Below are 19612 nucleotides of genomic sequence, written 5' to 3'. Positions count from 1 at the left end.
ACTTTCTGGGAAATTGTGAATCCAGAGAGGTATCTGTGAAAATTTGTCTAAATCAAGGATCTCTTCTCCTTTCTCTTTTATAAATCCGCCAAAGTGCACACCAAACAAAACAAGGCCTTTTCCTCACCTGTAATGCAAAGATGAAAAGAGAGCCTGTCTCACAGGACTATTGTAAAGATTACGCATGTTAATACATGTAAGATGCTTAAAGTAGTGCCTGGGAAGAATAATTGTTTAACAAACATCAGCTAGTATTTTCTTTTAATTTTATAGATTTTAGTAGATGCTACCGGTACCTTCATGCCACATCCCCCTGGCCCACCTGATGCAAGCCACAGCTACAAAAAGTAGCCCTGTCCATGCTCAGACTTACCTCTGCTGATAGAGGTGTGCCATAAGTTCATGCTGTATTTCTATCCCATAACCTTCTCTGACAACACGGAAGCTTGTTCAACCCATGAGCATCCCCTCAGAGATGTAGGGACGTACTGCCCTCAAACAATGGGGGACAGAAATTGGTGGATAAAAACTTAAGCTCCTTTTCATTGAGGTGAACAATTTTGAGAGGTTTTCTATTTACTTATCAGGAAATTCCAGTGGAATTGACCCCCAGTTGTGGCTACCTTGGGTTTTCTATACATGAGCTTCCCCTCTTTCCTTAAGTGTCATCCGAATATGTTGTCAAATATTTGGAGGTGACCCCGATATCCCACTTCCGTCTTCTTCAGGCAAAACATTCCCAACCTGCGTCAAACATTGCCTTCAGGATACTGTGCCCCTCATCAATCTCACCATCTTCACATGGCTAGAAGGTGCAGATCCAGACTCAGGTGAGCTGGGGAATTGATGTGCATATACTTTCTTAGCGGCTACTTCGACTTGCTCTCCTGTACTGATAGTTCATTAAAACTGAGGAGTCCTTTTCACAGTAACACTCCCAACCACATCTCCCAGTCTTTAAGTCTTGCAACAGTCTTTTTGACCTCCCCCAAATAAATACATTTTTATTATTAAATTCTTATCACATGTCCTGTTATTACATACTTATTTAAAATACTGTACTATTTTAAATAATATGTATTGAGCATTTCATCAGGAACTAATTTCACTCTACCAGCAATCCTAAAAGGCAGTACTGCTATTTTACTCATTTTGCCGATGGGATAATTGAGACTCACAGAGGTTAAAGAAGTTCCTTATGGTCACACAGCTAGTAAGAGGAATGCCTAGGATTTGAACCCCAAGCCTACACTAGAGTCTATGCCTTTATCACTGCTATATCATCTCCCTGCATCAAGCCTGTTACCGCATCCCTTATTAGACATCATTCTGTTTGATTAAATCTACCTTTCACAACAGAGATATGCCTTTGAATCTTTAATTTGTTTTCCTGTGTAGTGTGTATCTTCCCCAGCCTAGAGTTCACATCTGCTACTGGTCACCTTATAATTTTTTTTAATTTTTTTGAAATATTTGTTTATTATATTATTGAGAGAGAGAGACAGAGACAGAGCTTGAGTGTGGGAGGGGCAGAGAAAGAGGGAGACACAGAATCTGAAGCAGGTTCCAGGCTCTGAGCTGTCAGCACAGAGCCCAATGCAGGGCTCAAACTCACAAACTGGGAGATCATGACCTGAGCCAAAGTCAGCCGCTCAACCGACTGAGCCACCCACACGCCCCTGTTCACCCTTATAATTTTAATGACCCTGCACCTCAATGAGATACTGCATCCCAATACTTAAACTCTATCAGAAATATATATTAAAGTTTCTTAATGGTGATCTTAACGACAAAGCTCATCATGAACGAGAGGGCTCAAGTTCTGGCTCTGCCATGACTTGCTATTTAAGTCACTGTTAAGGCTGTTCCACAAATTTTCCCAGTTCTCCATCTTCTGTGCACATGGTAGGAGAGCACTTCCTGCCCCTATTGTGTTTGAGTGGATGTACATGATTAATCTTGGCCAAAGAGCTGTGAGCTATGAGCAAAGGTGGCATGTATTACTTACTTCTGGACTAGAGCTTATGATTACCTGAGACCTTCCAGAGCTCATTTTCTATTGCAATGATCAGCAAAGTCCCAGACAGTGATCATCCCATCAGCCTGGGTCCCAGAGTGAGTACAGCATGGGACAGGTCCTCCTAGGGACCAATGACAAATTTGTAGTGAGAAACAAATTGTTACTGTTTTAAACCACTGAGATATCATTCCTTACAGCAGCATAAACTGCCCCATCGTGACCAACATATTATTCTTGGACAAGCCACTGACCTCTTTTGTCTGTTTTATCATTCAACTTAACAAATAAAAGGGAAAAAATAATTAACATTTGGTGAGCATCTCTTAAGGATAAGATTCTTTAAGGTAAGTACTCTCATTTAATCTTCTCAACAACCACATAAGGTACCATCCCTTGCAAAAATATTTCTGAATTCAGATATCTCTCAAATCTACTGCTGCCATAGTAAACCCAGCCATTACTATTTCTTACTTAGAATACTGCACCAGCCTCCTGCCTACATCCTATTAATACTTCACCCTTCTTAATTCTCCTGCTCAAAACTTTCCAAAGATTTCTCTCTGCAGTCTGAATCAGACCTAAACGCTATATCAAATCCTAGAAAAATTTACATGATCTGGTCCCCACTAGTCACTTCAAGCTAATCACTCATACTCTCCTGTCCACTCATTAAGTCCCACCTGCATTTGTCTTCTTGATGTTTCTGAAACACATCAAGCTCATTATTGCCTCGGGACTTTTGCGCTCGCTATTACTTTTGCTGGGAATGCACTTCCCTTTGCTGTTTAAAAAATTTTTTTAATGTTTATTTATTTTTGAGAGAGACAGAGACAGAATGCGAGTGGGTTAGGGACAGAGAGAGAGAGGGAGACACAGAATCCAAAGCAGACTCCAGGCTCTGAGCTGTCAGCACAGAGCCCGACATGGGGCTCAAACTCACCAGCTGTGAGATCATGACCTGAGCTGAAGTCGGACGCTCAACCGACTGAGCCAACCAGGCACCTCACCCTTTGCTCTTTTATGACTGACTTCTCATCATTCAGACCTCAGCCCAAATGACATTTCCCGATGTAATTTTTCTTTGACCATCCTTAATAAAAGAACACCCCCAGCCTTATGTGTGTATGGTCCTATATCCTTCTTTCCCCTCACAACACAAGTTATTATCTGAAATTGTATTATTATTTGTTTGCTTGCATATTTTCAGAATTCCCTACAGTAAGAAAAGTTCCACATGACAAAGATCTTTGTTTTGCTTGTCTGCTGATGTTTCCACAGAGCCTAGAACATTGCCTGGTAACACAGTGAACCCTCAAGAAGTATTGGTTGAATAAAATAGAGTGAATAAATCTTCAATTTACAGATAAGGAAATGAGGCTGGGAGAGTCTGAGCAACAATCCCAATGCCTTTACATGATTTCTATGGGTGTGCCTGATTTTAAACCCCACTGCCTTTTAGTACAGCAAGCCACTGCCAAAAGAGACCGAAGTGAGAGACAGCCGGCAGAGCTAGATGTCGCACAAGGGTTTTTCCAGGCTTTGGATTCTATTGTGGATGCAAACAAACCAGAAAGGCACATTGATCATGTTTTCCCCAGAGAGCCCTGGATTTCCAACGGAACAAGAGAACTTGAGAAATCTATTGATCTCCCATTTTTGTCACGCTGTGCAGGTGACAAGGATCAATGGAAATTTGTACTCTCCTATCCATGACCCTGCAACTTTATTTTGTATTTCCATCCAGACGCCCACAGCTCTGCAAAACGCACGCTCAAAGTACCCACGGCTTATTTAAGTGAGAGTGTCACCCTCTGTGTTAGCTGTTTTCCCAGCTCCTTCCAATCCAGAGAAACGTCTCCCGCTCCTCTCCAGCTCCTGCTTCAAAGCCAGCCCTCCAACCCAGGGGTCCTCTGGCTGAGCGTCTGACACACACTCATTGGCCCACAGCCCGTGCAGGGGCGGGGCCTCTATCTCTTCCAAAGGGATCCGGGTCTGAGCAGCCCAGCGTTTCTGAACTACTCACGCTTCCCCAGCCTCTTTCCCGCCACCACCGCCCCCCCCCCCCCCCCCCCGAGTGTGCTTTCCTGCCTGCTTTCTCTTTCTTTTCTGGCTCAGCCTGGGACAGAAGCCTCTGTCAGAGGAGGCTCAGGTCTTGCAGTTTAAAACCAGTAATGGAAAAACACAAGAACGTTTCCTGGATCCACCAGCAGGAACTGGCAGATCCATCCCAGAAATACCTGAACAGCACCGAGGACTACCTGGCCTTCCTCTACGGGCCTCCACGCAGCCACTTCTTCTTCCCAGTGACTGCAGTGTATGCGCTGATTTTCGTCGTGGGACTCGTCGGCAATTTCCTGGTGTGCCTGGTGATTCTTCGGCACCAGGCTATGAAGACGCCCACCAACTACTACCTGTTCAGCTTGGCCGTCTCCGACCTCCTGGTCCTGCTCCTTGGGATGCCCCTGGAAGTCTACGAGATGTGGCGCAACTACCCCTTCCTGTTTGGGCTGGTGGGCTGCTACTTCAAGACGGCCCTCTTTGAGACGGTGTGCTTTGCCTCCATCCTCAGCGTCACCACGGTCAGCGTGGAACGCTACGTGGCCGTCCTCTACCCGTTCCGGGCCAAACTGAGGAGCACCCGGCGGCGGGCTCTCAGGATCCTTGGCCTCGTCTGGGGCTTCTCTGCCCTCTCCTCTCTGCCCAACACCAGCGTTCACGGCATCAAGCTCCACTACTTCCCCAATGGGTCCTTGGTCCCGGGCTCCGCCACCTGTGCGGTCATCAAGCCCATATGGATCTACAATTTCGTCATCCAGGTTACCTCTTTCCTCTTCTACATCCTCCCCATGACTGTCATCAGTGTCCTCTACTACCTCATGGGGCTCAAAGTGAGTATCCGAGCTCGCTGGCTTAGGGTGGTATCTCTTCTTCTCTCATTGACTCAAAGTTCAGAGAAAAGAACTTAGACTTGGAGAAATCCAGAATTGGAAGGAAGCAGAGAGGAAAACAGAATGAGCTCAGAGGGCAAACAGAAGTTAAAGGACCGGCCCCAAATCAGGCAAATACTAACCACAACTATAAACCATTTCCTTCAACTCATCTATCATTATTCTTCCCTCTATGCCTGTGGCTTTCAAATCTAGGAGTTCCTAGAAATTTTACTATGGGTATCAAAGTGCAGGCCCTTCTCCCTGGGAAATCCTGATTCAGTAGGCCTGAGGGGGAGCCTCATTTTAAATAGCACAAAGTGGCTACCACAGGAGAAACTGTTCCACATCCTGTTGTCTCCTGTCCCCATCTACCGCCTGCATTGAAATTTTCCTCTGTACCAATTTGGTCTGTGTATAACATAAACTATCTCTATCTTCTACTCCAAGACAGATATATAGTTTTAAAGTGAGACTGTTCCTTATGGTTGCTTTGACCCTTTGGTTGAAATATCAGGTTAAAATGCAAAAAAAAAATATATATATATATACATTTATATATATATATATATATATATATATATATATATATATATATATATGGCTTGAGTGGGACCAACTTGGATTTCTCTTGATCAGATGGAAACTGAGGGACAAAGAAGTGAACAGAGCACATAAGATAGAGTAGAAGAAAGTGGAGATAAGTGACAGCCAGAATTAATAAAACACTATCACTTTGTTTCCAACATATCTTATAATTAGAGACGGTTCCTTTCCTATACTCATGGTGATATGATACTCATGAGTTGGGTTTTTTTTTTCTAATCTAAATTAGCTGAGAGAAACTACTTTTGGTGAGGGTAGTAGTGAGTCTATATAATTCCTCTCCTGGTACATTCTGCATCCAAATTCATAGAGATGAAATCTAACTGTGACGGTTTTATGCCCATTTAAGGAGGCAGTTTGTGTTTTGTAAACAGTCTTAGGACTACTTAGATTCCCAGATCTGAAGCTCACATAAAATATGCTTTTAGCCAAGCCACACAACTCTCTCCTGGAGTTAGTTTTCACATTTATAAAATGAAAAGGTCACCTTAGATCATATCTAAGGCTCCCAATAGCTCTGGCAGTCTGTAATAACCTAAAAAAAAATGAGAAAGAAAAATCCATGAGCAGGAACAACGAGAATTAATAATGAAGGGAAAACAAAACATCACATTCACATCATATGTTTCAAGATGGCTCTGCCACCATGTATTCTGTGACAGTCAAGGTACTCCCATCTCATTGCATCTTTGAGAAAGGTGAATATCAGAAATGACTGCCCCACAAGTGGTCCTTTTAAATACATGCTGTGCCTAAGATGAGTGGCAGAATCCAACTAAGAAGAACAAATTCTAAGTACCACAGATGTCCAGACACAGGAGTAAATTTAATCAGGCAGGGAGTTTTGTCATTCTCCTCTTAGAGGGATGGCTCCTCTATTCCCAGAGATACATGTCACCCCAGACTAGCTTTAGAATGTGTGTGTATCACTGGGGGAATGTGTGTGTATCACTGGGGGAAAAGGATTTCTGCATGATTCCACATATCATGAGCCCTGTGAGAAATCTCTACCCCAAACTTATCAATACCATCTCATCCAACACCAATCATTTATCTTGGGTTAATTTGGGAGAAGTATTTAACTTTGAGTAGGAAACACATATCCCTCACCCCAACCAATTACTTTGTGTTTCATTTTGTTTTGCTGTAATGAACTTAAGGCTACCTTGTATCAGGAGCTAAGTGACAGTTCAGATGACAGCTTAGAAACTATCTAGTTTGCTTTGTGTGTATAGTGAAACTTCGAGCATTCCTATTCTCAGGAAGGATGAGCTGTTACCTAGAGGACACCAGGGAAAGACTCTCGACTTAGAATATCACTTCTAGAGGAATTAAAGATCTGTAGATGGAGTTAGGAGAAATAGGCCCTAGACTACGGCGTTCGAGGCCTTTGCAGAGGCTGTACCCTTTGCTGCATCATTGCCCAAAATGTGGCTACTGTTGACAATCACAATCCCTTTTGCTTTGCTAATTCTAACTCATATTTTAAATCCTACTTCACCCACACTTCCTCGGGAAAGCTCTCCCTGACTCTAGCTGTACCTCGTCCCTGTGTACGTGGTCATGGTTCCTGGTGATTTCCCTTTGATGGAATCCCAGGACCAAGGAAGAAAGAGGGGAGCCATATGTGTGCTGCTGCATCATTCCAGGATACAAGTACCCACTGAGCTGCTCTCCAAGGCTCAAACCTGTTAGAGATGGAAAGTAGACAACCCCAAGGCAAGTTTCTTCCCATCTGGGAGGGAAGCTCTTTGGGTCTCTCACCTGGTACTTATACTCCTGCAGGCAACATTAACACTTGAATTGAAGAGGATATATTATGAATTGTAGCAGAATCCAGCCATGCCAAACAGAGTTGCACTATTTTTTTTTAATAAACAGATCTTGTTCAGATTGTGGAAATATTTACACAAAAGCTAGGAGTATATCTTGGTATTCCGGAGCTTAGTCTCCACAAACTATATAAATGTGGTGGAATGATTGTAATCATAGAAACAACTGGATCCGCATAATATATCAACGTGAATCCCCCACATGGCCCTCCCCTTCACCTTTTATCTCACACAGCTAAAGTGAGTGGAGAGGAAGGCCTCTGAACTTCCTGTAGAGTAACCACAATTTTTCACTCCTCTTTTTGTATCTTGACTTTTAGAAGTGCAGGGGTGGGGAGAATACTTAAGGGGTGAATAGCTACTTTGCTAAACATCTGAAGGGAAATAAAATAATTCAAACATACAGCAGTAGTTAATATTGGCCAGACAAATTGTGTGCATTCTATTCTACTATACCGCCTCCTTCAAATTCCACTGTAACAATGTATAAGATGCATAAATATTCAGTTTTCACTCTTCCTCCTAGTTGGTTAGTTGTATCTCTAAAACCTATGGAAGCTGAAAAGTAAGAAATTATTAATATAATTTTCTTTTCGTTGCAAACTACACTGTACAGGAAGCCTGTTCATAAAAGAACTGTATGAACTGTTTGCTTTATGTTTGATTTAAGGAAACTATTACTTTAAGTAGAGAAATTACCAATGAGAACTTTTAAACCCACCCAAAGAAGGGACTAATAGATCTCAATAGTTGTTCTTTGTTCTTAATTATGGACTGAAATCAAATTATGGAATGACTCTCTTGTAATAATGACAAAATTTAAAAAATGGTATGGGGGGTGCCTGGGTGACTCAGTCGGTTAGACGTCCGACTCTTGCTTTTGGTTCAGGTCATGATCTCATGGTTCGTGGGTTCAAGCCCCACATCAGGCTCCGTGCTGACAGTGCAGAGCCTACTTGGGACTCTATCTCTCTCCCTCTCTCTCTGCCCCTCCCCTGCCCTTGAGCTCTCACTCTTTCTCTCAAAAATAAATAAACTTTAAAAATAAGATTAAAATAGTAGGAAATAATTAGAACCTTTAGCAGATTTAAATGATGAGTTAGTAAGATGTGCAGTTTGATTTATTGCTCTTAAACAATAAGGTTTTTGTCTCAGTGCATCTGTTTGCTTCTTTGTCTCAACACAAGTACTGCTTATGGGTGACAGTTACCATGAGAGGGAGAATTTCTGGAAGGGACTCAGTAATCCACATGAGTGAGCCCACAGATATGAATAAATAACCCTGTTTCACCAAAATTCAGTTTTTATTATGTCTTTTGAGTAAACTGAGGACAATAACCAGAATGACAATATATAACTTATTGAATAGCATGTGCCAGGAACTGAGATGAGCACTACACCTGCATTATTTTGTTTTACTATTACATTAATAACATTATTGTCAGTTTCCTCCTGTCTATTCCTAATAACTGCACAATATTTTTCTTTCTTGTTTCCAAGTTCTAGATGACCTTGGAAGGGTTAAATCTCACAGACTCCTTAGTCCCTTACTTTGTAAAGACACGGGTGTACGTAGAGAGCACCAGTATATTCAGAGACCGATTGGTCAGGTTTGTTAATTATCCAAGTGATGCTTCAGGGCTGGTGTGGTCCTGAGAGCTACCTGACTTCTAGGAGCTAACATGTTTGTCAGAGAGACAGGATACTCCTTTGTTTAACTCTGTAGGCAACTTTTAATGGCCCTCTCTTCCAAGTCTTATTTAATTTAAAATTATTTTTTAATGTGTCTTTATTTTTTGAGAGAGAGAGAGCGCAAGTGGGGCAGGGGCAGAGAGAGGGAGACATAGAATCCAAAGCAGGCTCCAGGCTCTTAGCTATCATCACAGAGTGCAATTCAGGGTTTGAACTCACAGATGGCAAGATCATGACCTGAGCCAAAGTCGGACGCTTAACTGACTGAGCCACCCAGGTGCCCCCAACTCTTATTTAATTTTAAATACCTTCTCTAAAGCGTTCTATAAAAATGCCATCCAGCTCAGGAAGGTCACTGATTCTTAGAGCAGTCTGTTCTACTATTGCACATACCCACACCAAACTCTTTTTTATCTTGAACTGGAATACATTTTCTTATAATTCAACAATCTGATCCTAATCTACCCAAGACTATATAGAATAAGTTGAATGTTCCTTCCACCTGATGGCCCTGATAAGTGTGTCAGAACTTTCTACGTTGCTAATGAGGGAACCCCAACTCAATCTGGCAAAATATGAAGGGTAGTATAGACCTGAAAAATTAAGAGGTGGAGCTGGCTTCTGATGAAGCTTAATTCTGTAAAACACACAATATTCTCAAAGACCTAGCTTTATTTCTATTTCTTTGCTCTTCTGTCCATAATGTTGATTTCAACCTCAAAATACACACAACAGGTCATTCGTGGCTCCCAGCACTTTCCTTGTGGTGGAAAAAAAAAATAGCTGTTGTATTCCAGAATTCCATGCAGAGAACAAGAAGGGGTCCCAATAAGAGAGAAATAAAGCTTCAATTCCTAGAAGTACAAGCAAGAATCTGAAACCCCATTGATTCCAATCATCTAATCACTGTGACTGATGGAAAGGAGCTAAATTATTTAGGGTCTGAACCTGGAGCTGGAGATGGGATCATTGCCATCCAAATTAATGAATGCCTAGGAATGGAGAAAGCGTTAATTTCCTAAAGGAAAATCATGGTACCATTGGTAGGAAAAGAAGAGAATAAGTGCTAGAGAATCAAGCACAAACACATACTGTACTATCTTGTAGATACTTGATAGTAGTTTGTCATGAGTCCTTAAAGCTTTCTTTATGGTTTCTTTATAGTTGTATAACCCACAAGCTAAAAATATGTAAGTTGAAAAGAAGAAAATTCCACAACTAGGTAAACGATGCAGATCTTCAGTGCTAAGGGAGTTGAGAGGAAGGAGAGGATAATGGGCTGCAGGGCCACCAGAGTCTTGTAGAAGTAGATGGGACTTGAACAGGGTGGGAAAAATTGCATGTACAGTGGTGTTAATATTTGACATTTTTAGAGACTTCAAGGATCACCACCTCTTGCAACAGGATGAGTATATTCCACATCTAAATTCAGAAACATGTGCAGTCTTATCAGTAACATTATTAACATAGAATTTCTCAGATTGCGCTTCTTAAGATATAGTAAGTATTCCACTGAAAAGGGTTGGGTGGGGGGAAATTGTTTAGTCAAAGAAGCACTATCTCCTTTGAGGTTGGGGTTGGAGATGTGGGGTGTGGAAGGTGGGGATGAGGGAAGGGTGATACATGAACCCCCAGGAATATGTTCATAATGTCTATCAGCACCTTAAAGACACTGAGAAGACTCACAATAAAGACTATAAAATTTATGAAGCAGAAACAATATCTGTTTTTGTTTTCTACTGCCTACCTACCCTATAGCAGAGGGATTCCATTCTAAAAGATATCTGATTATTATTGAATGAATGAATGAATGAATGAATTGCCTACCTAACTTTTTTTTACTTTAGAATTTCACATTTTTTATAGAATACCCATTAACATACTATATAACCAGGGTTTTACAGAATAGCGTATGATAAATGGTTGTATTGCAATGTGGCCACAACCCTCGATCCTGTTGATTTAGGTGACTTGGGGATCCAACTCCACCTCCAACTTATTGTTAAACATTTGACAAATTCTTACATTTCTTTGTGTCCCAGTTTTTTGTCTGCAAAATGAGTGTTAGAGCTACATTTCTCAGATCTTAACAGGAGGAAAAAAATGTTTACCTCCCTTAGCAACTTTTCCACTTCCCTTGCAGCTAAAGAAGGACCAACTGCTTGGGGCAGATGAAATGACTGCAAATATTCAAAGACCTGCCAGAAAATCAGTCACCAAGATGCTATGTGAGTCCTTCATTTTGTTTGGGGCTTGTTTGTTTGTGAAAGCAAAGGAGTTGCATTTGGTACTGAGAAAGCGTTGCTGGGGTCAGAATCAAAATTCTGAAACAAGATGTTGAGGTCTGGTCTTCCTTGGTTTTCTCAGCCTCCTAGGACCTTTCTGTTTTGTTTCTATTTCACTTTTTAACCCTCAAACAATGCCCTGAATTGTGTCATTGTAATACTCTCTGAGGTATTTGGCAAATCTCACTCTCTGAGATTTTGAGCATTTCTTTTCCTCTCTAAACTTAGCAGGTTATTTTTAACCTATTTTGTGTTATGAGTTGCTTTTTTAATTTTTTTAAATACAATGAAAGCTGTGAACTCTCCCCTCAGAAAATGTACAAATACACATACACAAACATTGTATAATCCTTTCCAGGGGATCACGAACCTGTTGACACCCATCCTTGGACTCCCTAGGATCTTTTAATTCCAGATTAAGAACATGTGGTCAAGAGTAACTGTAAGCAGTCATACCACCTATAACATCATATGATTTTACATAAAACAATACACTCTTTTGTATAGATAAGGTGTTTTTAAAAATCTGGGCACTGCTCTACACTCTCCCAAAAGAGTGCTGTAAAAATATGTGGTCCTGGGGTGCCTGGGTGGCTCAGTTCAGTCAGTTAAGCATCGACTATTGGTTTCTGCTCAGGTCATGATCTCAGGGTTCGTGAGATCTGTCGTTGGGCTCAGGCTCTGTACTGACGGCTGGAGCCTGCTTGGGATTGTCTGTCTCCCTTATTCTCTGCCCCTCCCGCACTCTCAAAAATAAATAAATATTAAGATATATATATAGTCCTGCACTAGCGTATGAGAAATATTAATGAGAAAGGAGGAAAGGAGATTTATAATAAACTTCCCAAGACAAAACCAAACATTTGAAAGAAACAAATCCTTCAGGCTAATAGGTATATAAAACACTTACTCTATGTGGTGTTTATGAGCAAAAATCCTGTGAAGTCACTAAAGCCTGTCTTTTCAATTCTAGTAGTCATCATCTTAGAAATCGCTTAGCCCCTGTTGGCACCTGACTTTCCCTATTAAGAAATCTCGTGTCTTCATAATCTCTCTCTCCCCTTCCTCCTTGATCATAATCTGCTCTCGCAAAAAGATTTGAAGTGTATGCACATTAAAGTCACTGTGATAAAATATACAGTAAAGTATTTGCCTTTGGGGTTGGAGTGTTCCATGTTAACAGTAATTAAATTTTTAACTAAAGGGATTTGTAGACAGTAGTGAGCAGATTAGGGACTTTTTCTGGTAGAAGGGCGGGGGGGGGGGAGTTGGTAAACTCAAAAAAAACCATTCAGATATTCTTGAAACTACACCACACAGGCATACCACACCATTTACCATGGAAACTTCAAATGCACTCACAAATTCAGAGAATTGTAAAATGATCACCCATGTACCCATCACCCAGCTTTAAATATTACCAACTCACAACTAATCTTGTTTCATCTATATTCCTATCTCCCCGCTAGTCCCTACAAGACTTTCCTGAGGGAAATCTCAAGCATCATGTCTTGGGAAATAAAAGTATTATACAACTTCAGAAGAGAAAACAAAAAAACATACATATTTATATTGGTGAAGATTAAATGCCCCAAAGAGAAAATATGGTAGCACTAATCTCTGTCTTAGGAGCTGAAAATTAAAAAAACAAAAACAAAAACAAAAAACCCTGGGCAATAGTGTATTTCTGTGAATCTGTAATTTTATAAAAACAAAAAGTAAAAACAAAAAAAAAATTGTGAGGCAATCTGTACCATAGAAAAGTTATAATAGACACATCTCCACCTCAATCAAAAGATGCTTGTAAAGCAATATAACACTCACGATTTTTCTTTCTTTACGTGCCTCCCACCCCTTACAGAATGACTGAATTCGCATAAGTTTCTAATTATTTCTAGAGTAAAAAGATAAATTCATACAACATTTATACTATATACTGTATCAATAGTTTGTTATTAATCTAGGACTTAAAAGAACACCAATTGCTTGAACCCAATCATTTTATTCCTCTAACCCATTTATGTGGTACCAACAACCTTCTTGCAACATATTTTCCACAATAGAATGTTTTCAGCTTTGAACAAAGTCAGTACTATTTTAAGCGTTCTAAAGTAAACTCATATTGTACAAGAAATCTTATACAATCATATGGAAACTGACCCTAAATCCCATACAATTCACTCTCATGTGTAAATGTTCTATGTAGAGGTTCTTTAGGATCTAGATGGTCCATTACAATGATTAAAAAGATGGTGGAGGGGAAATGCTAGAAGGAATGGCTGGATTCAGAGTGGGCATTATATACCTATCCTTGCCTTGACTGTCCTTTGCTCTTTCATTCATCATCCTTTTCCAGTTGTCTTGGTCTTAGTGTTTGCTATCTGTTGGGCCCCATTCCACATTGATCGGCTCTTCTTCAGCTTTGTGGAGGAGTGGACTGAATCCCTGGCTGCTGTGTTCAATCTCATCCATGTGGTGTCAGGTAAAATTTTGGCTGGTTTGGTTATATCACAAGTATCTACTTTTTAATCTCACTTAGGTTCTATTTATATATACTAATTATTATGCGGACCCCACCATACAATAAAGAACACATTTGATTTTTTATTCATGTATTGATTAGGCATGTTACTTATCCAAAAGAAATATACCAAATCACTATTGTAGAGCCTACTTTATTGAAGACCTCAACTCTAAGCCTGGTGATTACAGCAGGAAAATGGTCTAAGAAGTGATTCCTTTGTTTTGCATCCAAAGACCACATAACTGAATTGGTTTTTATTAAATATCGATGTCCCTAAAATCTCATATTGTCTTCAGCAAGTATTAAATCCTCATGAAAACTAACCAAAGGGCATTCATGAGGCATCAGGATCTGTTTTTAGGCTACTTTAATGTTGCTTGTTAAGGATACCATGGAATAGGGTAGAAATAGCAATGGAAAGATCATTAAGTCAGAGGACCTGGATTTCCATCTCATTTCCATTATTAATATCCTGTGTGATCTGAAGAATGTGGATTCCTTCATGCCATAGTTTCCTCAACTGGAAAATGGCAATAATGCCTGCCCTATACAAACCATGGGCTGTTGGTAAGAAGTAAATGAAATAATAGCTATTAAAGAGCCTTTTAAGCTGCACAATGCTATATATCTTTCTATAGTCATCACAAAAGCTTAGTAAGTAGATATTATCATCACCTTTTTTTTCATCACAGCTGAAAGAACAGTTCCACAAGAAAGAAATGACTTGCCCAAAGTCACTTGGTTGGCAAATAGTAAAAACAGTGTTCCAGCCCAAGTTGTCCAACTTCAAGTTTAAGATTCTTTCTCCCAAAATGGAGCAGAGAATGGTCACCTGTATCCCTCTTTCTCAGCAAAGGTGACTGTTAGACTTACGTGCAGACCACATTGTCCCTCTACCTTGGCTAGTCACTGGCTGCTTCTATGGGCACATTAGATCATCAAAGACCTCACCAGAAAAAAACAGATAAAAGCAACTTGTGCACATTAAGTTGCAGGTGTGCGTAAAGCAAAAACAACAGTGTTCCTAGGTATATTGAGTGCCATGTATGTTATCTATATTCAATCATCCTTTCTTTTGTACTCAGGAAGCCTTGTGTTATGGTTTATACCTTGACATTAGTATATTCCTCCATGTTAAATTAATTACTAATTCTGGGTGAAATCTCAAAAATATTTATAGCTCTTAGCTTATCTTTGTGGTTAAGCTGCGAAAAAAGAAAGTGATTAAATACATTGAAAAACACTACAAGATCACATGAGACAACTGGTTGACTCTACATCTCCAGATGCATCAAGACAACCATTTTAAGATTTTCAAATTACAACATTTATATTAATATTTTCCAGTTAAAAATCATCTCTCTTCCTCCACATTGCCAACCAGATGAAGTCTAAACCTTCTAAATGCTACAAAAAAATGCCCCCAACTTGCCTTTTGATCCTCAAGTTATGTATTTCCATTCATAAATCATATACTTGTCAAACTGGTTAATTAGAGGGTTGTGCGTGTCTGCATTATTCCTGCACAATATAACCATTCCTGCCTCTGCACATTTAGCTTCTACCTGAAGTACTCTCTTATCTCTTCCCCAGTTATCTCCTGCCCACTTCAGGGTAGGCAACATTTAAGCACCCCATTAAATCCTTCATGACCATCATGGTCCTTGTGTTTATGCCATTATGTGAATTTCCATAGGATGACTGTCAGTCATATATATATATATATATATATATATATATATATATATCATATATATATCATATATATATATCATATATATATCATATATATATATATATCATATTTATATCTATCATATATATATAAACAGATATAGTTTGGTTGAGTTCTTTTGTTTACTGTTGAAGTTAGGCATAGGTCTTGCCTCTGTAATACTATTCCATGTCCTTGGAGACCAAAGTCTAAATCCACTGCCTACCAATGTGCCTCAAAGTTTCTGGCAGAGAATAAGGATTCAATCATATTTACTTATTGAATGAATTAACAGCCCATAGCAATATTCTCCTTCTATATTCCTCGCTGCCCAGTTCTGTGCATAGGGTGTATGGCACTCTGTGTGTCCTGAACTATAAAAATGAGGACAACAACGAACATGTTAATGACAGTACCTATCACTTTTTTTACATTCTTAGCCATTCTCAATCCCTCTGTGGATAGCGTCTCAACTTTATCCTCACAGTAATTCAGGGAGGTGGGTTAGAGTGGTATTACTATTCCCATTTTACAGAGAAAAGAATGGAAGTACCACTTCCATCTAAAGTCACAGAATGAGCAAGGCTAAGTAAGATCCGAAACAAAGTTCTCTGATTCTCAACCTTAGGCTCATCTTGGGTCTTGGGGAATAAAATAGACATAGAAATAAAAGAAACATGTGCGCCAAACAGGAAAGTGTCAGTGTGCAAGGCATTTGGTGGAGAAAAATAAATGGAAAAATACAATTAATAAAGTTCAAAGTAAGGTGGGAGGAGCCATCAAGGGAAAAGACTAGGTAGGAAAAGTGCATTGGGGAATATTTCTTTGAAGAGATAGTTAGCATTATAAGATATCTCAGCAGGGACTACGACTTAACTGATTTACCATTCCTCCATTACTTGCAGTTTCAAATTATAGATTTAAGCAAAGCTCCAATGAGATAAAAACATCTCTCTTTCCTCTGATACTTAAGCATCTCTCTCGTTAATGCTATCAGAGCATGTTCTTTAATTAAACAAGTGGGGATCAAAGGAATTTGCCAAGCATCTCAGAGAGATCCCATGCTGGCCTAAATTTTTCCAAGACTCTTTAATCTTTCTGTGTTTGATTCCTAAACACACAGGTGGTAGATCTGTTCAGAGCATTTTGTATTCTCAATTAGAGTCTTGTATATGTTATTACTTCCAAAAGAGGCAATCACAGGTATTCTAGGCCTTTGTTAAATAGTTATGCTTCATTCTACCATGACTCTCACTCCTCAACATGTCTCTTTTTTAATCTCCTGTGTTCCAGGTGTCTTCTTCTACCTGAGCTCAGCCGTCAACCCCATTATCTATAACCTACTCTCGCGCCGCTTCAGGGCAGCATTCTGGAATGTGATCTCTCCCTGCAAACAGGGGCACTCTCGGCACCACCAACAGGGGCCACCTGCCCAGCGGAACATCTTCCTGACAGAATGCCACCTTGTGGAGCTGACTGAAGATGCAGGTCCCCAGTTCTCTTGTCAGTTAACCGTCAGCAGCTCGCACCCCCCTACAGCCCTCTGTAGTGGACAGGCACCATGAAAGGGACACTCAAAGAGTTGACATTCCTTTATGCCACCATACTACAGGAAGGGACACCCTGTAAAATTTATGCCTTCTTACATGAAAGTAGGGAGGTAAAATGAGTCTTACAACTTATATACCCACTTCTAATTGTGTGTGTGTGTGTGTGTGTGTGTGTGTGTGTGTGTATTTAAACAAATTGCTACCAAATCTGTATCTAAAACCCAGAACCTTCTGAGTTTTAGCTTCCTTTCCACCATCCTAACTGCCTCATGCTCCTTCACTAGTTCATGGAAAGAAAAAAAAATCATGACCAGTAAAGAATGACACCTATACTTTGAGTGATTTTCACTTTTGGAAACAGTTTGTCCTGAGTCATCCATACTCTGAGTCAGGCTCTAACTCTCACAACCAATGGCCCCTGTGAGATATAAAAGGAAGACATGTAGATGGTATGTTACTTTATATGACTCAAGGGAACTATACCAGTGTTCTTCCACAGCAAACTTTTTATCCTACTGCCTCATATTTGGCCTTTTTAATGTGATACATTAGAATTTTGAAGCCTCTTACCTGAAGAATCCTCCTGATAATATGGGGATGCTCCTTAGAACTATTTATTCCCACTTTCCTAATCCGCACATCATTCTCAGTCATTCCTCACCAGGAATCAGATCAGATATAAGTCCTACTTAGAAAAGAATGGGAAGACGGAGAAGGCCATGGTGGAGGGTCAAAAGAGACATAAACTATACCAAACACAGGCTTAGTGGTTTTCATAGTTTTGTCTAGACATGGATTTCTGAAGTCTTACTCCATACATAGAGGTATGGTCTACTATAGGGAAAAAAACCAATCATATAGTAACTACTAGTCTCAATCCTATGACTTTCACTTACTAAATCCTTCATTACCTCTATAACACTCTTTGCACATATAAGAAAAATCAACTTTCCAGACTCCTCTTCTATTATATAATCACATGTAATATATATTCTATTCAAAATACAATACTTGCTTTTCTTATGAAAATATGCCCTGGTTATTCCGGCTGCACATATTTGCTTATAAAATTCCCTCTTTGTCTCTAGTTTCCATCTGTTGCTGTCCTACCCATCCTTCAATGCCCATCTCAGTGTGTCACCTCCATAAAACCCTGCTTGATGTATTCAAATAGATGTGGTATCTGACTTGTCAATCTCTCTCTTAAGCTTTTTCCTCTCTCTGCCTCGTATTTCAGGGATGTATATCCTTGTTTTGTCAGAATGTAAATTTTTCAAAAGCATGAAGTATCTTGTGTTCATTTTTGCTGTTGCTGGGATCCTGGTAGTATATCTGTCACAATGGTAGAGGTTCAATAAATATGTGGTGAGTTAGTTGAACTCACATTCCAGTGTGCTGAGCCAAAGAACAGCTCCAAATGAAACCCCATTAAGAGCCAAAGACAAAAATTCTGTTTCTGACCAGATATCTTTCCGTTCACTATTTAACCAGTTGTGATTATAACAGCATGCCTTGCTGTGCCCACAGTGCCAGAAGGTTATTCCCAACCCCAGATTCTTACTGGCGCTGAAACATACAAGTTCCAGCTTTTAGTCTCTGAATTTTCCCTAAATTGAATGAACCATCCTACTGATAAACCATCCTGTTATTGGTCTCTGACATCATTATTTCCTAACTGAACAATCATCTTCAAAGTGATTCAATATATATTTTTAAAAATCTCTTTGCTAATTAACAGCCAACTTTAATGAATCAGAATTCTCCAGTGATGGTTTATGTTGGTGAGCAGAATCCTCGGGTCATTTGGGGATTAAGTTGAAAAGACTCAGCAGAACAAAACTCCAGAAATGGAGGAGAAATGAATTTCCTTCTCATCTTTTAGAGACCTTCTCAAATGAAGATCTAGTAAAGTCATCATCTTTAACATCAACTCCCAGTGACCAGGACTAAATATGCTGCTGGTGTAGGTAGATGGGTAGAAAAAGAAACAACACTAAAATTGAAGCTAGTAATTTTGTTGCTTGATTACAGCTTTGATCTCTTTTTTGTTTTCAGGAGCAATAGGTTTAATTAAGCCTAGCATTAAATGGGGGGTGGGGGGAAGTGTTGAGATTTTGTTCATATATATATACATGCACACATGCATCCATATACATAAAGGAAATTTATATTTCAAAACAAAAATTCAAATGTCGCAAGTCTTAGAGTTAGCTCATATAATGGTTCACACACAGTTAGTAGAACAAAGGGAAAAACTAAAGCCAAATTGTTCAGTGCTACTCAATAGTTGACTTCATCATCTCCTTGTGAATTCCTCGTGATCTCTGCATTTTGAAATAATGAAAGAGGCCACACAGCAAACATGATTAATAAAATGTTGGTAATTATACTCTTTTGTAATTCAGCAGTGACTTTTGAGCTCTCTAGTAATTCATAAACTTAGTGAACTAAAGTAATGACCT

At 39.7% G+C, this 19612-nt stretch overlaps 1 protein-coding gene across 2 annotated transcripts; it reads left to right on the top strand.

Moving 5' to 3' along the window:
* Positions 1 to 4084: 4084 nt before the first annotated feature.
* NMUR2 (neuromedin U receptor 2) lies at positions 4085 to 19162 on the top strand. Of its 2 annotated transcripts, XM_019464482.2 has the most exons (4): positions 4085 to 4908; positions 11221 to 11305; positions 13719 to 13844; positions 16894 to 19162. In XM_019464482.2, exons 1-4 carry the CDS (start codon positions 4192 to 4194, stop codon positions 17163 to 17165), a joined length of 1200 nt encoding a protein of 399 aa, XP_019320027.2. In that variant the 5' UTR covers positions 4085 to 4191; the 3' UTR covers positions 17166 to 19162. The 2 variants fall into 2 exon arrangements, with proteins under 2 accessions (XP_019320027.2, XP_019320028.2); XM_019464483.2 differs by lacking the exon at positions 13719 to 13844.
* The last annotated feature ends 450 nt before the right edge of the window (positions 19163 to 19612 follow it).

Source organism: Panthera pardus, unplaced genomic scaffold, assembly GCF_024362965.1.
Source record: "Panthera pardus isolate Hobbes unplaced genomic scaffold, ASM2436296v1 HiC_scaffold_2, whole genome shotgun sequence".
In the NCBI taxonomy this organism is placed as follows: domain Eukaryota; kingdom Metazoa; phylum Chordata; class Mammalia; order Carnivora; family Felidae; genus Panthera; species Panthera pardus.
Note: the sequence above shows the minus strand (reverse complement) of the source record. Positions and strands in the feature narration are given on the sequence as shown.